The sequence below is a fragment of the Bombus vosnesenskii genome, unplaced genomic scaffold, assembly GCF_011952255.1.
Source record: "Bombus vosnesenskii isolate JDL3184/JDL3185 unplaced genomic scaffold, Bvos_JDL3184-5_v1.1 scf7180000013340, whole genome shotgun sequence".
Lineage (NCBI taxonomy): Eukaryota > Metazoa > Arthropoda > Insecta > Hymenoptera > Apidae > Bombus > Bombus vosnesenskii.
The window spans coordinates 73,093-95,462 of record NW_022882977.1 but is presented as its reverse complement, the minus strand read 5'-3'; the positions used below and the strand labels follow the sequence as shown (position 1 = coordinate 95,462).

The following is a 22,370-nucleotide window of genomic DNA, read 5'->3' as shown; positions in this document are numbered from 1 at the left end:
GTCGGTGCAAATTTCGCTTACCAAAACTTAGTATCGATAACGGTACGAAGAACCGGTTTCCTACTGTAGTCAGGACGCGTGTCTATTCTCGTCGTCGCGTAGAAAAAGCGAGGAACGTTTGGCGCTCGAAAGTCAGTCGAAAAAACTGACTTGCTTCCGATCGGTCTTCGTCACTCTTCTCTACGACCGAAAAGAAAAAGCTCCCGAATTTTAATTAGCTTCGTATAGCTTTATTCTAGTCTTATTCGAGCACCGAACACCATCGACGAGCCGTTTCGAAACGAAATCGCCAAACGGTGCAACCCGACCCGGACTCCACCGTCGTTTGTCATTTTATTCTTCGATCGGTCGAATTCCTTTGCCTTGGAAGGTGGACGTTACGTTGGAAACGTAAGTAACGCGCAGCTGGAACGTCGCTGAAAACGTCTGCTCGCTTGCCGAGAATCTGTACGCGGTACGAACAAGCGAGAACGGTTTGCGATCGAACCGCGTCGAATCGAATGGAATCGAATCTAGGCAGGCCGAGCCAATCCCAACGTAGAAATTAATGAGATAGACTAATTCGCGAAACAAGTCGAACCGTAGGTTTATGTAAATAGAGCAGTGAGACGAAGGTCGAAGCAAAGAGCCGGGGAGGGAGCACTCGTACAGTCATCGAGTTCGTCGGTAAGGTGGAAAGGCGTGCGACGCGTGTCCCAGACGGACGGCGTATCAAAGGATATTTGCCCTGTCAACAACGCGCGCGGCTTTATGTGGAAACACCGCTCTGCGTCTAAAAGGGAAAAACGATTACTCGGGCCAAGATAATAGTAATGGCCGTTATTACTTCGCTCTATTATTTTACGATCTAACGCTGGCTCGGAATCGATACGCTATCTCGTACTCCTTCTCCGACACGATCGATCTGCAAACACGCGTCCACGTACTCTTTTACGAGGCAATGCGGCCTGGCGTTCAGTGAAACACAGCGAAAAAACCGTATTCCACGAAAATATCCGATCGCGGTATCCTCATCGCCGCAGTCACATCGCGATGTTGCTTTCTTCGTTAATCACGGGCGAGATCAATTCCGCGAGATTCTTCGTCGTTTGTTGACAGTTTTTTGACAGACAACGAACGGTTACGATCGCCGCGAGTCGGTCATCGATACCATGACTCATCGTCTCGATGAGATAAGGATCGTTAAGCCCTGCGTTTCTTTCAAACGATCGACGAAATAGATCCAGGGAAAAAGAGCTACGAATCGAATTGTAAACGACGCGGGTGATCGAGTAAGAAGCTAGAAAATGATAAAATTGTGAGCCGCGTGGCGATCGAAGCAAAGCATAGCAAAGCGAAGCAAAGGGAAGGAACGAAAAGGAAAGGGGAGGAGAGGGGAAAAAATGATCGTCTCACCTGCATCTGCAACCAGGAGTAATCGATATAGGTGGTGGTGGTGGTGGTGGCGGCGGCAGCGGTGACAGCACCAACGACGTTCGAAGCGGATGAGATCTGCTGCCAGTTATCCTGACCGGTACAACCGAGTACCGGCAATCCGTCGGGTTGACCCCGATCCGGTACTATCTGATCGGCATATTGATAGGGTGGTTGAATCGTCGGCTGTCCGCCGGAAGGCAAACTCGCTGGATGAGGGTGCTGGGCCCCCGAGCCGGCACTGGCGGGCAAGCAGCACACGCTCACGTCCATTCGTGGTGGCGGAGAATCGTAGAAACGTTGCTGCTCCGGCTCTGACTCTAATTCTGACTCTGACTCTGACTCTGACTCTGACTCTGACTCTGACTCCGACTCTAACTTCGAGACTCTGACTCAAGCTTCGTCTCCTCCTGTGGCTTTGGCTCCGACTCTGGTCCTGGTTCTGGTTCCAAACTGTGTCTGTTCCCGAATTGGCGACCTACCGAGGTTTAACCATCCACCTCGTGATCAACGTCCTTTTTCCACTTCTTATTCGTTCTTTCGCTTCCGACAAACACCAACTATTGTCACGCCACGCTTCCCTCGCTATCAGTCGATTTTCCTTTCTTTCTCTTGAAGACAACGACGTTGATTATTCGGTGCCCACGACACTAAAGCGAATCAAGGAACCTCTCGCCCTGACGATCGCGCGGCTTTGCGCCCTGATTCGATCCAACATAGAGAGGAACAGCCACGGGAACAAACCGTCGTGTATGCGCCGGTCAAACGCCTTGTTTCTTTCCTTTGTGCTGATTCCTCTCGTCCGATAACAAACAGCCGATCAACGAAACGTTGCGACTCGCTCTTCTCGTTTATCCCGCAACGTTCCGATTTCTCGACAGAGTTCCTCGTCAGACGTCGTCGACGATGCTCGGAAACTTTTGAAATGCGTTAGCGTAGTTAACCTTGCGTCTTCCTCCTGGACGATCATGCTCCGCGATTAATCTCGGATCGCCTTTCGGTTCACCCTCGATTGCTATACACGCGTGAATCGCGTCTATTCCTACGAAATGCAAACGCAACTCGCACCGCTATTCGAGTCGCATCGGTTCTACATCGAAAACGATCATCCGTTTCTCACCTCTGTCGCGAATCCAACAGTTAGACAATCGCTTCGAATAATCACACGCAACGTCATTTTTCGCGGTACCCTTGGCGAGATCGTGTCCAGTCTATCGTGTTTCTCGATCAACGTCGACTTCAACGTTCCCAAAGAATCATCTCCTTCGTCTTTGTAACCTTTTTTAATTAAAGACAGCGAAGGTATTAATCTTATTTGATTTGAAAGTAGAGAGCAAATGCGGCGCGTTCCAGGAACAACGAGTAATCGTGTCGAGTTGTCCAAAGGAATTCCATGTTTTCGCCGATTGTTTTCTTCGAATTAACTACACGCGACTAATCCCACTTGCTTTCTTTCTCTTCCTTCTGGTTTCTCCGGTCGTAGGTACGGCCTGACCTTTCGTTCTGCTATCGTGTGCACTATGTTGACGAATCGATTCGGCTCGAGTTTCCACAGTTTGCTATATAATATCGCATCATGCTCTCCGAAAGAAACTCAAACGAAAACGACGACGACCTGCCGCTGCTTTTTCCAACGTTAAAGTACAGCGGCAGGTTTCGCGACGACAGCAAAACATCGAACGGCAGTGCACTCGTGGTTCCTCCACTAACTATCGCTAATATTCTTACGATCGTTCGCTGTAGCGTGTTCACGCTGAAACATCGATCAACACCAGCCAGTTGTATTTTCCTTTTCGATCGAAATACACCAAAATTTGACGTCACAGTCACAATTACGGTTACAGTCACGGTCCCGGTCCCGGTCCCGCTCTCGGTCACGGTCACCATACATCAACAGCCGAATCGATCACCCAGGGGTGTCTTCTCACTTTTCGATTTTCCCTTGCTTCCTTCTCAAACCACCTTTTCTCCGTCTTAGTTTTCCGATTCTTCCTATCGCTGTGACAGCGACACACTCGATCGTTGGTCGAAATTTGAGGAACGTACGATGAACGATCGGACGACAGCGTTGCACGAAACGATAAATAGAGCATCGACGTTGCGAATCGATCGGGCAACGCTCGTAGAGTAAATTTCTACGCTGCTTGTCCCGCGAACCAGTCGACTAGCAGAAACTATCGGAGAATTTGCCTCGTGAAAAATTTCACGGTCTCACCGTAAAATCACTGAAATCAAGCGGTTTGATACGAAAGAGTCGACGCAAACCGTGAGCAAACAGAACGTTGACGAGTCGATCACGGATTATCGACAAGAACGGTCCGATACGGTCGCGCCTTATCAGAAGCACCGTCGACGCATGACAGCCAGCCGCTCGTAGTAAGGGTATGCGCGAACCGCGCAGAAGGAACAGGAAGAGGTGGAGAATGCGATAGAATAGGAGAGGGAAAATCGGCAGGAGGAGGAAATGGAGGTGGAGATGAAGCTGGAGGTGGTAGTAACGGAGGTGGTGATGGTGGTGGAAATGGTGGAGGTGACGGAAGTGGTGGTAACGACGAAGGTGATGGTAGTGGTGGCGGCGGCGCAGCTGGGGAAGGAGAAAACGGTGAAATGGAGGAATCGAAGGTCGAGCTATGCAATCACCGGAAGGTAGAGGGTAATCTCGAAATGGAACAGTAGGTACCTAGTAGCTTCTAAACTATCCGTGTCGAACTATTCAAAGAAAACGCAACGACGACCGCGACGACGGTGCGACGTAATAAAACACGCATAGACATGTGTAAACAACGTTCTCTGTTCGGAACGGTACGCATGCCCTTCGGTTAATACGAATAGAGGGTGCTCTCCCTTCGAGTAATATCTTTCTTTGCTCGTGCAATTACGAGAAAAAAAGAACGCTAACGTTGAAAGAGGCTGAGAATGAGAATAGGAAAATCGTAGAATATCGCTGAATGAATTAATTGATCACAGAAGATGCGAATGATAACGAGGAAGATAACGAGAGACCGGGAAACGACGATAACAGCATCAAAAGTGGCAACCTGTAACGCGGTAGAGTGGTGCCAGTGGTGGTGGAGGTGGTGGTGACGCGATGGTGGGTGGTGGTAGCAACAGTAACAACGATGACAACGGAAGGAAGAACAATGACAGCGGGCAAGACAACGAGCAATGGTTGCGAGACACTAGCGGTGTAACGGATATAATGGTAGCGGTGGTTCCAGCGGGCCGGGCGATAACAACAGAGGTGGAGAAAAGTTTGTAATAGCGAGGAAAGTGAGGGTGGCGAACGCAACTGGTGCTCGTGACGCGATCGTGGTGCACCCGTAGCGTTGCATACGCGCATGCGCGGATGCGTGTCGTCAAGGCAACGGTTCCGGAGTAACTGCCCGGTGAACGCAGCCCTCCACAGTCCACAGACCATGCTCCTGGCTCTCTCCTCCTCTCGCTCACGCTCTCTATCTCTACCCCACCCCGCTCCGGCACCAACGACGCTCGATCTCTGTTTTCCTCGTCAACTCGCTCGCTCGCTCGTTTTCCCTGTTTCTTTACCCTCGTATCAACCTCTCTGCCTTTTGCTTATGACTGGCTCACGCCCAAAGCGCGACTGATCCCAGCTGTCTAGCTTAGCTCACTGACTCTCTACACTCTACATCCTTACACGTAACCGCCCTCTTTGCTGTTTCGCGTTTTCTCTCATTCTTCGGTTTGCGCAAAAAATCGCGCGCGCTCTCGTTCTCCGTGTCACCTTGATCAAACGGCACGATTTATTACCAAGAAGTAGCGGAAAACTTCTACTTTCAACGATTTTGATAGTCCTTATCTCGGCGATGACGCGTCGAGACGTTCGATTATGATATATATATAGTATTCTGGTAATATACGAAACGAGACAGAATCAGATTCACTTGTCTTGATCGTAGTTGATATTTTCGTACCGATATGATATCGTGACGATTGCATTTAATCGCCGGTACCTATGTAAATTCTGATTCTTCAGTCTGATTCCTTCGTCAAGGATCTCCGTGTCTTGTTCGAACGCGACTTCGATTTCAAAGTTGGGACAATGCTAGGTCTTTAAGTCGACGCGAATACATGACAAAGAAATTGTTCTTTTATTTGTTCGAGTCCCGTTGCGCTGGTAGTCGCGCGATCCTTCGTCGTCTCCATCTCCTTCTCTCGATCTTCCTCGTTAGAGAACGGGAACGGCCATAGCCATTCCGCCAACGCTCGTCTGACGTCATCGTATTACGACTACTAACGTGTCTCGACGCGACGCGTCGTGTCTCGTCTCTACGTCGTCTTTCGTATATTATCCGTCGCCCGTAAATACGCGGATAATAGATAATCTTCGCCAAACACCATCTCTGCAAAAAATACATATGAATCCGAGTATGATGAATTTCACAACGAACAAAGATGAGAAACGTTCTTTTCCTATCGACCGGCCTGATCCATTCGTTTCTTGGAGAAAAGAGTATCTATGTACCGACATCTTCGGCAATAAAAAGTATCGATCGGTTGGGGGTAATGAAGAAAAATGTTGTATGTTCGACCGGTAAACTTGCAACTCCATCGATTTTGATGAAGAGGACAAGGCGAGATATGTCTGTAGGTGATACTTATATGCAACAACAGGCATCTCGAATCTCTCCCCTCCCACGGAACCAGAGATTCCCTTTCTCTTTAGATTGTGAAACGATTTTCTATCGTGGCGCTTTAGCTTTGCGGATTTATTATATATGCAACGGGTTACGCAAATTACGACAAAGTGCAAATATTTCACATGACCTGCACCTGCATGACTCCCCTTTCTACGCGCGATCATTTAAACCGAGCAGACACGTGAATCACAACCGGGAACCGCGTCTCCTCTGTATCGTAATTCCTTCGTCTTTAAGTCACAATCAACTAGGTAATGTACGAAATCGAACATTCGGTTCAGCTCAACCAACGTGCGACAGAATCTTACCAAATGAAATTTCTCCTTGCTTTTTTTTCGATAATGTCGATATTATTTCTCTTGTATATAATACGTATATGTCAGCGCTCTGTGTATATGTATTTTTGTTAATCACAAATTAACTTCCGTCCCGTTGTTCGTGTTTCATCCCGTTCTTCGTTCTTTCTCCGGTCCTCGGCGAATCACATACGTATTTATACACTAGTTGGTGAAACGCGTGAACTCTACACGAAACGAACAAGTAAATGGATCGCAGATATATAAGACAACAAAGGTATAACTTTTGCGTAGAAATATGTTTCGATGATCTTTCCACGATCTTTCTATGCTATTCAATTGCTCCGATCTTCCAACAAATCATAACGATTCACGGCCATCGTTACATGAGTCTGGTATAATTTTGTCGAAGACAAACTAGCGAGATCCTGTCGAAATAGCTGTTGAAAACGACAAAGTACTTAAGTAAGCAAGTATATAAGTATGTGTATACTTGCTTACGGAGTAAGAAATGTGGCAGCAGGAGAAAAGAAAATATGGTAGGATGAAGGAACGAGCGAGTCGAGAGTCGAGAGTCAAGGGTCAGTCCGCAGGATCATGGAAGCAGCTACGTACTACGTATATTTATACATGTAAGTATGTACATATACATACAGCTAGAATTCGTATTGCATCACAGACAAGACCCCCTACTATCAAGAGTATCAGGACGGAAGCGACGCTACTTATGAATGGGAGTACCCGCCCATTGGTCGCCTTCGATAGCCAATGGCTGGCTGTACGCGCGGCCCTCTTTGCGCGACTCCCCGTGGATTTCTGCAACTTCTCGGTCAGATTAACGCGTATCAAGCGACTACCGATAAACGTTTCGATTCATTGACCCTCACCTATAATGTCTTACGATTTATATCGAAATCTCGAAAGACGATTTTTCTTACTTCCTTTGACAAATATTTTCCACATTTTTTCGAAAAAACATCTTTCTTTCCTTTCCGATTATCGTATCTGCTGAAACGCTCGATGACAACGTTATACATTATCGCGTGATCATGTATTTAGCTTCTGGTAATTAACTGTGTCCTTACTGCTAGAAAAATAGCATTTAGTTATTGTAATATAATCGCTTTATTCCTTATTGCTTATATCGAGTATTGCGAGCTATAAATCCACGTTTCTTATGGTAAATATAATTAATTAACGTAAATAACGTATCACAAAAAGATCTGATTCAATTATCTATATTCTGTCATTTAGTTCTTACCATGTATTAAAGATTTCCTATCGGGTGCTTAATCTCTTGCGAACAAATGAAAAGATCCTAATTTTAGCGACAAATTTTTAAGTCGAATAACCCTCCAACATTACAGATCGAATATATTTAAAAATGTATCATTTTTTTCTTCAACTTCATAACGCAAGTGTATTGCCACTTATAAACCGTACATATAAGAAAGAATTAGTACTAACAGTAAAGATAAAGACGAGATTTCAATTCGTTTATTCGATCGGTCGTTTATTGTTCGTCTGGTAGAGCACATATATATATACATATATATATAACTATCGTTATATGTAATAATCAGCTATATTCTATGCGTTTCACAATAAGAAGGGATAAATATCGTAGATTCGATAATCACTTTACTGTTGTTCGTTTCTGCAACTATGTTGACCATGTTGGAATTGCCATTTATTATGACGTGACCGTCAAATGATTTCATACTAGATAGTTAAATTAGTTCTTGTACTTATCTTTCGTCTTATTTATATCTATTGTCTCGATATGCAAAAGCAACCTACAAAATTTCCAGCTACAGGCGTGGAAAGCGTGATATCCACACTTTATGCCAGGTAATGTTATATTATATATATATACTGAATATACTATATATAGGAATAATATTGCTTTATATATTATTATATAATTATATATATAAAGCAATATTATTCCTAAATTCCCATGCATTATATTTATCTTAGTCAAATACATCGTATGTGTTCAATGATCGTCTTCTGGCATAAAAGAACAACAAACATGTTTTACCTACATTTATCGGGATAATCCAAATACAATTCATCATCCATTACTTATTCTCTTTAATTTCTTTATGCTGTCGGGAAAGATGAAATTTGATAATAGAACAGAAAGCTATAAGTGAATGACAGGTAGTACATGTATAATGTATACATAATATATGTATGTGTACATTCAAGTGTCAGAATATCATTCTCTTTCGGACCGTAAATATTGCGTAAATATGATCTTTTAAGCTAAAACTCATAACAAATGAATAATTCTAGCTAGGAATACGAACGTGTTAAAATTAGAACGTTCATATATGTATATATATATTTTTATATATATGTATGCAACAATACGCTCACAGAGGTATTAATACACTATAATGAAAAGGAAAGGAACTTATGCATGCAAGAAAGTGTAAATGTGATAGGTTTGGTGTCAGTCATTGTCGATAAAAAAGGTAGTAACATCGCGGGCAAAAGACTAGTAAATATTGTATCAAATCCAGTAACGTTAAATGTAAAGAAAGATAACAATAATTTACCAAAGAGATAAGAAAATCATCACGAAATTGTCTTGTTATGGCCTCCAGGAATGCACATGAAACACTTTTTTACTTTCATTGAGTTAAGTACATACTTATATTTATACATAGTACTTTTCACATAATATCATATTTCAAGTATATTTTTATAGCAGATACTATCACATTTTAAGCTTGCAATGTCTTATTTGATTCTCCATATAATCGCTCCACATTGTTTTAATAAATTTTTAGTTTTTATTTCAAGCCTATATGTCACTTTTTAATACCCAAAAAAGGAAAGCGTGCATGATATATTTAAAAAATGTTAGCATTCTAAGAATTTCAACATTTATAACTTTATTGCTATCTTTATTACTATCAAAATTTCTTATTATGCGACAATTGCCCATAACCATATGTATTCGAAAATACGTTTCAATTCTTGGCTTCAATTCCACGTTTCTTTCTCATCGAATTCTGTTTCAGGAACTGCTGATTTTTGTGGATGCCTTATCTGTTGCCTTTGAACTGGCTCTCTCCTTGTGTTATTTGTAGAGAAGTAACTGTAAACGAAATTATATTCCATAAAATGAAACAGTTATTTTTTTATAAAATTGAAGAGAAGTTTATGCATATAGAACCTAAATTTAATGGCTACTAAACAAAGAAAGTTTACTTTTGAATATCACTATACTGGCTCCTCATTTGTTGTTCTCTGTGCTGCATCCATAAGTCATCATATGTCACATGCTTCTTTCCTTGTTGCTCATTTGTTGACTCTTCTTGTAAATTACCACTTATATCATCGAATTCATTTGCTTGAAACATAATTCATAAACTTAATTTAACCATCGAAAGATTATCAATTATTCCCTTAACAAACTTACGATAGCTCTCAAATTGGGTATCAATATTATCCCAGACTGGTTTTTCTTCCTGTAAATTATCAACGGAAGATACAAGATATTTACTCTGCTGTTCTTGTCGATTAACATTGCCACCTTGATGTAATTGCTTCCTAAATATAGTTTATATAACTAGTTTTACTGACCCATTATGAAAAGCCAATATATTATATAATTCTACACAAAACAAAAAAAAGCAACACCTTGGAAATGGATCGATGCTATTACCGAATGCTTTATGATAACATTTTGGTGTATAAAATAGTTTTCCGACGAAGGACATTGTTACACCTATAACAGTTGTTACAATAGGTTTTAGCATTCCTGGTGTCTTAGGGATCAGTATATATGCAGCTGCTGCGGATAAAATCCCATAAGGAAGTGAAGCATTATAAAAAGCATCTCTTTTCATACAGTCTCGAAAAATTCGCAATGATTCTGGTGTGGCGTTAGGAACCTACGATTTATAAGTAAATATTTATCCTGATTTTATATAAAAATTATTAAATTTCTCTTAATAAAATGTAATCTTATCATAAATATTATTTTTAAACAGCAACTAGAAACATAGAATAATGATTAGGTATAATGATTAATAGCTATGTAATTTTTAAACTTAAGTACTTACCAATTCTTGCAACATTTTTAATTCTTCCTCCTCGTTTCCTCTAGACATTCTCATAATTTATACCGAACTACGTATCATTAATAAAATTAATAGATTATTTGTATACTTTCCGTATAACCTAACTGAAGAGTTTAAAAATCATAGCCAATAAAGTAAATGAGTAACCAGGGAAAAGCTTTCATATATTATGTTAATAAAATAATGACTGATTGCCTGTCCAACAATAGTTGATACTATTTAATACAATAAGATAACAATAGACTACTTTCAAACATTATACATCATTCCTTATATACAACTTTGTTTAACGGCATGGGTAATATTTTTCCGGCAAATTAAGCACAATGTGCTTTCACCATTTTAGTATATCATAAGTAGCGGGTAATTTTAAATGATACTCTTCCAAGTTCACTAAACGAACACAACAATGTGATGTTTAGAGGAAATATGTATGGAAGTGGATTTAAATTATAATAACTGCTTACTAATATCAAAAAGGAAATTTCCTCTAATAAAGGAAATTTCCTCTAATAAAGAAAATGTCCGCTAATATCTATGTATATACCTAATTCTAAATGTCTAAAATTCATTATTTAACTTGTCTATCTAATAATTGACAGTTTTTATATCTTTTTATCTATGGCAAGTTAACTGATTAGTTTGATAATGTCAAATCTGAAAAATAAACGCCTAATAAAAATAATTATGTACGTGAACATTTAGTCATTTCATTAAAAGTCATGGTTCTTTTTGTAATATATTTATTTTCATTGCTTCTATTTTAAATATATGTAATTTGTTAGAAAATTCAAACATAATCAAGATGTATAAATGTAATTTGAAATCTGCATATCGATTTTTTCGATATTACTTCGATTTACTACTATTTATATACTATTTATATATTATTATTATATACTATTTACTATTACTATACTATTTATTCGAATATTACTTTGTATTTTATATAAAGCATTTACTAAATGTGATATTTTTAAATCAAATATCTTTGGTTATTTTTTATTTATTTATTTCGGCCTCGCCTGCTGTGAAATGGACTTGGTTTATATTATACTAATTCACGCATTCCACATTCCACTTATTCCTACAACACCTCCGCCTTCTTTCTTTCAATAAAATTTTCTTTTTTTTTTGTCTCTTCTACTCTAAATAGAAATTCATCCCTTTTTCTAATCAAATACTTTGATATATTTCTAAAAGCAAAGAACAGCTAAATATATTTTTTAAATGCTGAATAATGTTACCACATAATGAGTACACATTTATCATCATTTATATTTGAATATGAATAAATCTGAATATTAAAAATTGAGTCTACAATGAAATAAATATTAGAAATTCTACTTTAATTTTATACTTTATTATTTTTAAACAAATTTATTTCTTTGACAATTCAAATATGTATCTATAATATGCACTGCATAAAGCACTTTATTTACATCCAAGTGTTAATTTAATAAGTATGGAAACTTACATTACATTGCAACTTGCTATAAGAATATTCCATATGCTTTGTTCTATTCACATACAATAAATATTCGTTTAATATAATTATGAATGTAAAAATAATTTTTTTTATAATATATATTAAAAAGATAATATATTGAATTAATATTAAAAATTAATAACTAAATGATCATATAATTGCTAAAAATATATTTTTCATCATACATACAAGAAATCCATAACTTGTACAGAAACTACATTTTTAAATATTTAATTAGATTATTATAATTGATAATTTGTGTATAAATTTTTCTTATAATCTATCCTGTAAAGTAATATTTTTATGATTTTATTTAAATTGACCCTTGTTTTCCATTTATTTTCAAATGCACAAATACTAAATATCTGTTATATTTCATGTACATACATGTATATGGTTCAAGTTCATGATTTATGAGGAATTTTGTCTTACAAATTTTCCACTCTTACTTATGAACAAGATGAAAATATATATCATGACGTATCTTGTAGTCATAACTTTAGTAGAGGGGGTGGTGCTAACAAGGCTCTAACATTCACTATAAAAGTTCTTGCTCGAAATACGAAGGTGCTGTTAAAAATGTTGTGTAACAGTGAAACCAATCGAGGCTCTAAAACTTCTCAAATATTGTACTTATCATTGTTTTTATTTTGTATATCTGTACAGTTAACGTCATGTGTGTCTGATACGAGTTATAATGCAACAACTACTATGTTAACGAATATTACATCAAATAATCCAGTTGGTGATGACTTGTAAGAATATTTTACATATAATATTAAGAATTCTTTGCATGTATTTATACTTATTTATTTAATTTCTACTTATTCTCTTCCTTTTATTCTTATACCACAGATATGTCATAAAAGCAATGGTATATGAAATTGGTATATTAACGGATGCGGATAATGCAACTAACGATACTACTGAAAGGTAATATCAAAATGAATACCAGTAGTTCTTAATCTTAAAAGGTCTGAATTAACACCTTAAACCTTGAAAAATGATACAAAACAAGATTATCCTGTTATATTAATTTTAAATTTAATACTATATATCATACATTAATTCTTCTTTTTATTTAACCTACAAAGAACATACATTTATATTATTTTGTTTTATTCATAGGCAAGAAGTTAAACTCTCATTTTATAACTCTCCTATCGAGGACAATGGATCATCATAGAAGGATATTATCTATCATTGATATAAGTTATCTATTGTCATCTATTGTTCATGTATTTTAAAAGTTCAAATTGATATTACATCAACATTTGAATGAAATTTATATCAAAGAATGTAATTGTTGTAGGAAAATTTAATTGTTAATAAAGTTTTACTTTAATATATGTAATGAAGTATAACAAATAAATACTTTTAAAAAGATTACATTTTAATTGTAATTGATTTCACACGTACAGTATTTTTCTTTGTTTGATTTAGTATAGGATATTTGAAAAGAAACTAACACTTTAATTCATAAATGTAAAACAAACTTTCTCCTCTTATATATCATAGAATTCTATACACCGTTACGCGCATTTCATTGTAATAAACAATTTAATGTTAAAGAAATACAATAAGCTTTTACATTCCTAATAGCATATTCAATAAAACAATATTCTGCCACAGAATAAAATATGTATAAGAAATACACTCTTTGTAATTATTTAAATATGGTTTAGTATTATTTAAGAACGAAAAGGAGGCACAAATGTACGCACGCGCAGAAACACACCTCCGCAGACGCACACGACACGCACACGCACACGCACACGATACACAACAAGAAACTGAAATATTTAAAATATCAAACTAAGTATTTCAGATATTAACACGTGATGCATATCCTAATACAAGTAGTAGCAAAGGGTAGAAATATGTATACATATATACGCATATATATTTAAATACATTTTCTTGTTGATGATTATCATACAATGATAAACAAAAATATAACAAACATAAACATAGTTGTCAGATCTTATGTTACCTGAACTGAGACAAATTAGAGGTTGTGTTACATCCTTTATGAATTCAAACAATGGTTTTATACATATTTTATACATATATGTAGTATTTTTCATAGACATTTCGTTATTTTCCCGTTAGATGTCTCTGCATGCTTCAGTAAGCACGTGTATTGTATATTGTCTTGAAATAAACAACAAATTCATAAGTGTATGCAATTTTACACATACGAAAGCATATATAATCATTAAAAAATGAAATACAGATAGAAAGTAAATAAAACAAAAAAATATTAATATAAGAATATGCTAATGTAATATTTAAAAAATATTAAATATTTTATATTCCTCTTTCTCTTATAATCAGAGTTTAAATTTATATTATTCAAATAATAAAGAAATTTCATACATTTTTTACAATCAAAATTTCAAGTTATAAATTTTTATTAATGTTGACAATTACTTAAAATAATTTGTATGATTAATTTTGTTCTTCACAAATATAAATTATAAATTTTATGCACAAATGGACATAATAAAAAAAGCAACTAGTTGATATAAGTTTTACTTTCTATTTCGGGAAATACTTAGTAAGTAGTTAGTTTTGTATGTTTAAAATGTTTAAATTATTGTGTACTTGTATTAGAAAAAGAGAATGTATTAAATATTACAATAAGCAGCATTTACATATAAACAGTGGAAACTCTTTATTGAATATGCCTGTATCACATTTAAAACACTTTCTCAAGCAACAATGTTCAAATATTATAGAAGGATACACATGCATTATAACAGACTGTCCTATATGTAGCAATACAAAAAGAAAGTCAAAGCTTTATGTAAATAAAACAACAGGTATGTGAATTTTAAAGTTATGAAACTAATTTTGTGGTAAAATTCCAAGTAAGTAGTTAAAAAATTTTATCATAGGTCTTTTTATGTGTGACAAATGTAATTCTATGGGTTCTTGGGATATATTAGAGAGATTATTATCAATACAAAAGTCAGATGAAAAGGTCAATGAATTCAATATGTTAAAAGATAGATGTGTGAACGAAAATTTTCAACGGACTTGGAAAAATGTAATAAATGATTGCCAAAGCATTAAAGATTTATCTGCTGAAGAATATAAAACTGTTCTCAACAATTTTTCATTTCCTGTAATAAAATAAAGTAAATTATCAAATATTCCTAGTTATAACGATATTTTAAATAACTTTTTTGTAGCACATTTCACAAGAAGTTCTGTCTCAGCTAAACTGTTTCTACAACAAGGCCACCAATGTATTATATTTTCCATTAGTAGGACTAAACAATTCTATAGTTGGATATAAAACACATTCAATCAATCCAGAAAAAGAAAAAACAGTTCCTGTCTCTGGTGTTAGTGGATGTATACAATACAAACAATACCATAGTAAAAATGATAATAGTGCTGTAGTTGTAGGAACGATAGATGATTTGCTAGCTTTAATATCAAAGAAATCTGCAAGTTTAATTATATGTCTCCCATATAATCTAAGGAATCTACCTCAACAATTATTACCATACATGGAATCTTTTAAAAAATTAATTTTATGGTTTGGGAATGATGAAATAAGTTGGTATACTGCTAAACAGTTTGCAAAAAAATTTAATGAAAAACGATGTTATTTCATCAGACCAACAGACTCACAACCTCGACCAAAATTGGCTGCCGAAATGAATTATAATCTCAACAATATTCTTGGAAATGCTCAACCTCTATGGCACAAAAGTATAATTACCTTTCAAGACCTTAAAGAAGAAATTTTATGCGATTTGCAAAACAATGATAAAGTACAAGGAGTAAAATGGAAGCGATATTCAACTTTAAATCGTATATTGAAAGGTCATAGAAGAGGTGAATTCACTGTATTGACTGGCCCAACTGGTAATATATGTATAATGTAATATTTATAAATCCGATCTTTACTGTAATATTTTTGTATAAGTGAATGTTTTGTCCCTACCAGGATGTGGTAAGACAACCTTTATGAGTGAATATTCCTTAGATTTGGCAATGCAAGGTGTTAATACTTTATGGGGCAGTTTCGAAATAAGAAATGCACGATTAGCAAGAACAATGCTACAACAAATGGCAGGAGTACCTTTAGATGAAAACCTCGAAAATTTTGATTCATATGCAAATGCGTTTGAAAAGTTACCAATTTATTTTATGACATTTCATGGCCAACAAAACATCAAAGTAGTAATGGATGTGAGTATAAATATAATTGTACAAATTGATTTTCTTTATCCAAATTGGAAATTATGATATTTTTTTATTATAGGCAGTTGAACATGCAACATACATACACGACATAGCTCATGTCGTAATTGATAACGTTCAGTTTATGATGGGAACATGTAATGATTCGAAATACATGGATAGGTATTATAGAATAACATCCACGTAAGACATGTTTTTCACTCATTTAAAATAATAAAGTTATACTCTAGGTTTTGGAAACAAGATGAAATAGTAGGGAAGTTTAGAAATTTTGCTACCATGTACAATTGTCATGTAACCATGATAATACATCCGCGAAAAGAACGTTCCGACGAAGAATTAACAACTTCATCAATTTTTGGGAGTGCAAAAGCAAGTCAAGAGGCAGATAACGTGCTTATTATTCAAGATAATAGACTCAACACTCTTCGGGGCAAAAAATATTTGCAAGTATGTATATAAAAACAAAATATGTATAACAAAGAAAATTAATTATCTGAAGGTGTACATATATTTGTAGATAGCTAAAAATAGATACAGCGGTGATTTAGGTGTTATGGTATTAGATTTTGATAAATCAAAGCTTAGTTATACATCAAGATTAAAAGGTAAGGAAAAAAGTAATGAAAAATTAAATATTTGTCAACAAAGGAAACAGTAAATAAAGATTATTGTGGAAGATGCTTTCGTGTGTATGTTTATCAAACATCAACGTTTAATTTAGTATGTCCGTTGAAAATGTTATTATTCTTTTTAATTATATAGCAAAATTATTAAAGAGAAAATTGTGGATTTTAATATGATCAGAAATAATCTCTACTGCAAATAAGTTTCTTGGGTCATATAAAAAATATCTCTCTCAATCTTTTGTTTACGATACATACGTGAATGTTGCAATTAAAGTTTTAGATCAGATTAATATTTACCGTCATCATATCATATCGATATGAATGAAAAATCTAGAGAAAAACATGAGGAAGATAGTGGTACAAAAATTAGTTATCCCACGAATTGGTAAACTTGTAAAAAAGCTACTTCCTCTTCGATATTGATGATTTTGAAATATGTTATAGAAATCAACATTTTTAACAACTTTCTCCTATTTTTTTTTCGGCCTTAGTTTCCGAAATATTTGCAAAATACTGCTGATATCACTATAGTGTATTTCTACCTATAGTTGTGCGTCTGTGCAGTGTATGCGCCAGTTAGATTGCCGGATGCCGGCCGCTTATCTTTTGTTTATAAGCTTAGAGGTCCCGTGTACGATTGCATATAGGAGGCTGCAAGAAATGTCTGTTACAATTCAATTAAATATGAATATCATCAATATATTGGGTTTGGGTTTATGTTAATTTTTTCAATCCAGCCGCCTGATGGCAACGCTTGCATTAAATAATAAGTTAATTAAAAGAATAGAAGGCGATTGAATAATTGATATTATTTTACGAAAAGAATAATTGTTATTGTTTCACGCAAGCGTTGCCGATCGCTACGATGAAAAAATTAACCCAAAACTAGACCAAATACATTGATAATATTCATTTTTAATTGAGTTATAAGTTATAATAGACATTTCTTGTAATCTCGCATATGAACATTGTCACAGGGCCTTTAAGCTTGCCGGAACCTCGTTTATAAACAAAAGATAAGCAGCCGGCATCCGGCAATCTAACTGGCGCATACACTGCCACAGACGCACAACTATAAGTAGAAATACACTATAGTGATATCGGCAGTATTTTGCAAATATCTCGGAAACTAAAGTCGATCACCGGTTATATATAGAAAAAGTTGTTCAAAATGTTGAACTTTACAATATATTTAGAAATCATGGGATCGAAGTAGGTTTTCTACAAATTTTCCTACAAATTAATTTGTACATACTTTCTGTATTCCTACTTGTAAATTTAAAGTATCGTGAACACGTCTAAGTAGTTATATGTATTTGTTTTTTACGGATAATCGGATGTGTATACAAATACAGCAACTCTCTGCTTTGCCGACTACATGTTTTTCACGTGGGCACATGTGGGTAGTAAAATTATATCAGAAGAGATGAACTAATCTAATGAATAACATGGTGAAGACAACGCTTTTAGGAACTGTATCTTTTATTGTATATGTTATCGTGAATAACTAAACAATCAAAGGTAGACGATATTAATAAATTTCGAAACGGAGATGAAATTAGTGAATTTTTTTTGTGTTACCTTGGTGTGTTTTATCGTGTTTATTGAAATTTCTGGGCAAAATTTAAAAAATCCGACAGTTTTAATAACAATTTTAGTACGTAACAAAGCACATACATTACCATATTTCTTAACCTTCTTGGAACAACTGACTTATCCTAAAGAACGAATACATCTCTGGTAAGTATACATATATTCTAACCTTATTATTCCAGCAAAATTGTTAAACGGCAATTGTAGAAATCATAATATATAATTACATAGATAAGGGGAGTAGAATTATATCTTTGATTAACCAAATGAGCAAAATTGAAAGTAAATGCAATTTTTTACAATACCAGAACAGTAACAAAGAATAATTTTTAGTTTCACAAAGAAATAAATGTATATTTATTATATTATTTTCGAGTATAAAGCATTTCAGTTAGACCAAATTTTAAATTAATGGGCAAATACTGCTTAATAGCAATAATGCGTTTGAATGTCATAAATATTTTTAATATCTTTTGATCACTTTATGTAAAATATGTTAATGCAGAAGCAATAATTGAAGTTGAAACATACCGATATATCATATTTAAATTCTTTTTAAATATTATGGATGCTTCACTTATTTAATATATATATATATTTCTTAATACCTTTGAATTATTTTTAAGCTGTAACAACTAAGATTACATACTTTGTTTAAGGATATGTAGTGATAATAATATTGATAACTCAATCGAAATATTATCAGCTTGGCTAAAAAATGAAAGGAGCAAGTATCATGGAGTTGAAATAAATTTTGATGAAAAATCGAACGGATTCGAGGACGAAAATGAAATTTCCCATTGGTCACCACAAAGATTTTTACATGTGATAAATTTACGCGAAGAGGCACTTCATGCTGGAAGAAATATTTGGGCAGATTTCATTTGGGTAAAAACTCATTTTTTCATTTTTATTAAATTTTGATAAGGTTTTACAATTTTCAATTATTGAGTAACGTTTTTAAAAAACTTATCTTTTTGATTGTCTAGTATGAATCTCTCTTTCCCTCTCTTTATATTCAATTTTAGATGCTTGATGCAGATGTTTTTCTAACAAACCCGAATACTCTTAACGAATTAATCTTGAAAAACGAAACTGTAGTTGCCCCGTTATTGAAGTCTGATGGCTTATATAGCAATTTTTGGGCTGGAATGACCAGTGATTTCTACTATTTACGAACAGAAAAGTATGAACCTATCTTATTTCGGGAAATAAAAGGATGTTTCAACGTGCCTATGATTCATAGCGCCGTCCTTATAGATTTAAGAAAACATATTTCGGACCTTTTAACATATGATCCAAAAAATTTGAATCAGTACAGCGGTCCTATCGACGACATTATAACTTTTGCCGTTGGTGCTAATAATTCTGGTAAACTAATGCTTAAGTTTTTATAAAATTTTCTCATTTTTGGGTGCTTTCCATAAGTAATCTTTTCTTCCTTCTATTTATACTAGATATACCATTATTTATTTGTAACGATAATATTTATGGCTTCATCATGGTTCCATTGGAAGAAGAAGAAACGGTCACTGAAGATCTACAAAGATTGACCAATATTAAGACAGAAATATTATGTAAGTTAAACCAATCGTGAAAAAGGAAACTGAATTATACCTTACATTGTGAAATTTTTATTTTTTCTCAGCCGACAATAATTACCTTCCATTGTCAATGCATCTTGAGCGATTTGTACAATATCCTACCGAGGATACGTTGCAAGTGGACAATATTTATATGATAAACCTTTTAAGAAGACCAGAAAGACGCGAGCGAATGCACAAACTTTTTAAAGAACTTGGAATTCGAGTAGAAACACATGATGCTGTTGACGGTAGGTAAGTCGTGAACACGTTAGTAAATTTATATATTTGTATATTTCTTTCATTTTTATATTAGAATATTCTTGTTAATAATGATTGAAAGTCGTCGGTTTTCAATGCCATTATAAATAACTTTATATTATAATTTACGCATTTGTCTATTCAGGATATTAAACCAGTCTGTTATTGAGAAATTGGGAATAGAGATAATGGCAGGATACACTGATCCTTATCATAATCGGTAAGTTACAATGAAAAATAAGGTATTAAAAATACCTTGAAACTAATATAAACAATTAACGATAAGAAAAATAATTATAGACCAATGACTATGGGTGAAATTGGTTGTTTTTTAAGCCATTACAATATCTGGAATAAGGTAATTGCACATCAAATTTGTGTAATCAAGTTATTAGTACGCTAAAATTACATTAAACAATTGGAAAATTATATTAGGTAATAGAAAATGGCTTTAAAAGTATTATTGTCTTAGAAGACGACGTTCGTTTTGAACCGTTCTTCCGTCAAAAAGTAAATTACATTTTAAGAGAATTGGAAGACCTTCAATTTGAGTGGGATTTGGTGTACGTATTTAATATATAGAAAATTTCTTTAATACCAAACTTAATTATAAAATTTGATTTGATTAAATATGAAATTCTATTTTATTATATATTAGTTATCTGGGAAGAAAAAGATTAGCAGAAAGTGCTGAATCTTGGATCGATGGATCAAAATATTTGGTACATGCTGGTTACAGTTACTGGACATTAGGATATATTTTATCTACAAGTGGTGCAAAGAAACTAATAGAAGCAATGCCGTTAAAACAGTTATTACCCGTCGATGAATATCTTCCTATATTATCTGATGTTCATCCTAGGTAAAAGGAGGGAAACTTAAAATATTTTCTCATGCTCCTTTCTTAAATAAGTCTTTTGTAATACTTTAATCATATTTTACTATTATTATTCTTTCTATATATAGGGATGATTGGAAAGTACATTATACAAAACGAAATTTAATATTACTTTCCGCAAATCCTTTATTAATTTATCCGACGCATTACACTGGTGAACAAGGATACATTAGCGATACAGAAAATTCTACGACTATATTTAACGACCAAAATATAAATAAATCGAAACGCGAAGATCTATGAATACCATAAACACTGCCATAAACAAATAGATATAAGAAATATTTAAGTAGCCTCTTCTGCTTTAGCAAAAGTATTTTTACTACATTGCATTTATACTACATTTGCATTTATACTGCAAGAATATTCTTTGTGCAGAAAGTGATACATATAATGTGTGAGATTCAAATAATATTTTGTATTTCTTTTTTATGTAATTTGTTTGTATTTATATATTGATACTACATATATGTTATAATACATAGTGTATATGTATATTTCAGTGTATGTATTCACACACACATTTTCTTTTTTTACATCCAATTCCTCTTTTTCCAGCAATAAATATTCTTCTTTATCTGCAATATTAAATAAGAATGGGCGATTCTTTCAATTGTATTACATTGCAATTTATCATTAATTGAATAAAATTATCATTATGTAACAATTAGCCATTCAATATAACCCACTAATATTGAAAATATATGTCTATTTGATAAACATATGTACACACATTATACCATACATGTAAATATGCAAATCACATGAACTCTATCCATTTGGAATATCTTTGTTGTTTCAAACAATAAGCAGAAATGTTTCTAATGAAAATCATAGAATTTCGAGGAATACATAATATGATAATCGCGGTTTCTTGACAAATGGATGCATAGAGGAGACACGAAGGTTATTTTTGTTTTTTTGCATGGAATCATATATTTTTTAATATGCTAGTCAATCCATCTCAAAATGCAATCCATCAAAAAGTATTAATCTATCTCGAGAAACTATTGGTTTAGTGATATTTTAATTTGTCATATTTAACACATGAGAGACAAGGAAACGCATGAAAACTAATAGTTTTTCAACATATGTAAATAGGTTAGTAATTTTTTGTAGAAAACGCCGAGATTGGTCAGTTAACGTAATAAAAAACATATTTAAAAAAATTTAAAATTTAAAAAAACAAAAATGACTTTTAACCTGTATGCATTATCACTTATCAAGAA

General features: G+C 34.4%; 5 protein-coding genes across 8 annotated transcripts in view; 3 read left to right on the top strand and 2 right to left on the bottom strand.

Moving 5' to 3' along the window:
- The window catches only part of LOC117236095 (putative uncharacterized protein DDB_G0291608), a 44,765-nt gene extending 39,990 nt beyond the window's left edge, over positions 1-4,775 (bottom strand). For both annotated transcript variants that reach the window (XM_033498757.1, XM_033498758.1), the window contains exon 1: positions 1,396-4,775. In XM_033498757.1, coding sequence (XP_033354648.1) covers positions 1,396-1,686 — 291 coding nt within the window. In that variant the 5' untranslated portion in view covers positions 1,687-4,775. The remainder of the gene's footprint in view (positions 1-1,395) is intronic.
- Positions 4,776-9,252: 4,477 nt separating this feature from the next.
- Positions 9,253-10,940, bottom strand: LOC117236159. 2 transcript variants are annotated; one of them, XM_033498887.1, is made up of 6 exons: positions 10,663-10,940; positions 10,450-10,580; positions 10,025-10,278; positions 9,804-9,934; positions 9,593-9,734; positions 9,253-9,479 (listed from the first exon to the last, which is right to left on the bottom strand). In XM_033498887.1, exons 2-6 carry the CDS (start codon positions 10,501-10,503, stop codon positions 9,365-9,367), a joined length of 696 nt encoding a protein of 231 aa, XP_033354778.1. In that variant the 5' UTR covers positions 10,504-10,580; positions 10,663-10,940; the 3' UTR covers positions 9,253-9,364. The 2 variants fall into 2 exon arrangements, with proteins under 2 accessions (XP_033354778.1, XP_033354777.1); XM_033498886.1 differs by having other exon boundaries at positions 10,450-10,940.
- A 1,492-nt stretch (positions 10,941-12,432) lies between these two features.
- Positions 12,433-13,337, top strand: LOC117236160. The gene is made up of 3 exons (XM_033498888.1): positions 12,433-12,711; positions 12,812-12,889; positions 13,085-13,337. The coding sequence occupies exons 1-3, from the start codon at positions 12,536-12,538 to the stop codon at positions 13,140-13,142; spliced, it is 312 nt and encodes a 103-aa protein (XP_033354779.1). The 5' UTR covers positions 12,433-12,535; the 3' UTR covers positions 13,143-13,337.
- A 1,052-nt stretch (positions 13,338-14,389) lies between these two features.
- Positions 14,390-16,861, top strand: LOC117236158 (twinkle protein, mitochondrial). The gene is made up of 7 exons (XM_033498885.1): positions 14,390-14,781; positions 14,857-15,086; positions 15,154-15,838; positions 15,921-16,165; positions 16,239-16,339; positions 16,408-16,627; positions 16,698-16,861. The coding sequence occupies exons 1-7, from the start codon at positions 14,535-14,537 to the stop codon at positions 16,836-16,838; spliced, it is 1,869 nt and encodes a 622-aa protein (XP_033354776.1). The 5' UTR covers positions 14,390-14,534; the 3' UTR covers positions 16,839-16,861.
- A 1,261-nt stretch (positions 16,862-18,122) lies between these two features.
- LOC117236139 (glycosyltransferase 25 family member) lies at positions 18,123-21,633 on the top strand. 2 transcript variants are annotated; one of them, XM_033498843.1, is made up of 10 exons: positions 18,123-18,546; positions 19,059-19,287; positions 19,428-19,770; positions 19,857-19,976; positions 20,048-20,237; positions 20,389-20,463; positions 20,544-20,601; positions 20,679-20,806; positions 20,902-21,105; positions 21,210-21,633. In XM_033498843.1, the coding sequence occupies exons 1-10, from the start codon at positions 18,359-18,361 to the stop codon at positions 21,382-21,384; spliced, it is 1,710 nt and encodes a 569-aa protein (XP_033354734.1). In that variant the 5' UTR covers positions 18,123-18,358; the 3' UTR covers positions 21,385-21,633. The 2 variants fall into 2 exon arrangements, with proteins under 2 accessions (XP_033354734.1, XP_033354735.1); XM_033498844.1 differs by lacking the exon at positions 18,123-18,546 and adding an exon at positions 18,659-18,681.
- The last annotated feature ends 737 nt before the right edge of the window (positions 21,634-22,370 follow it).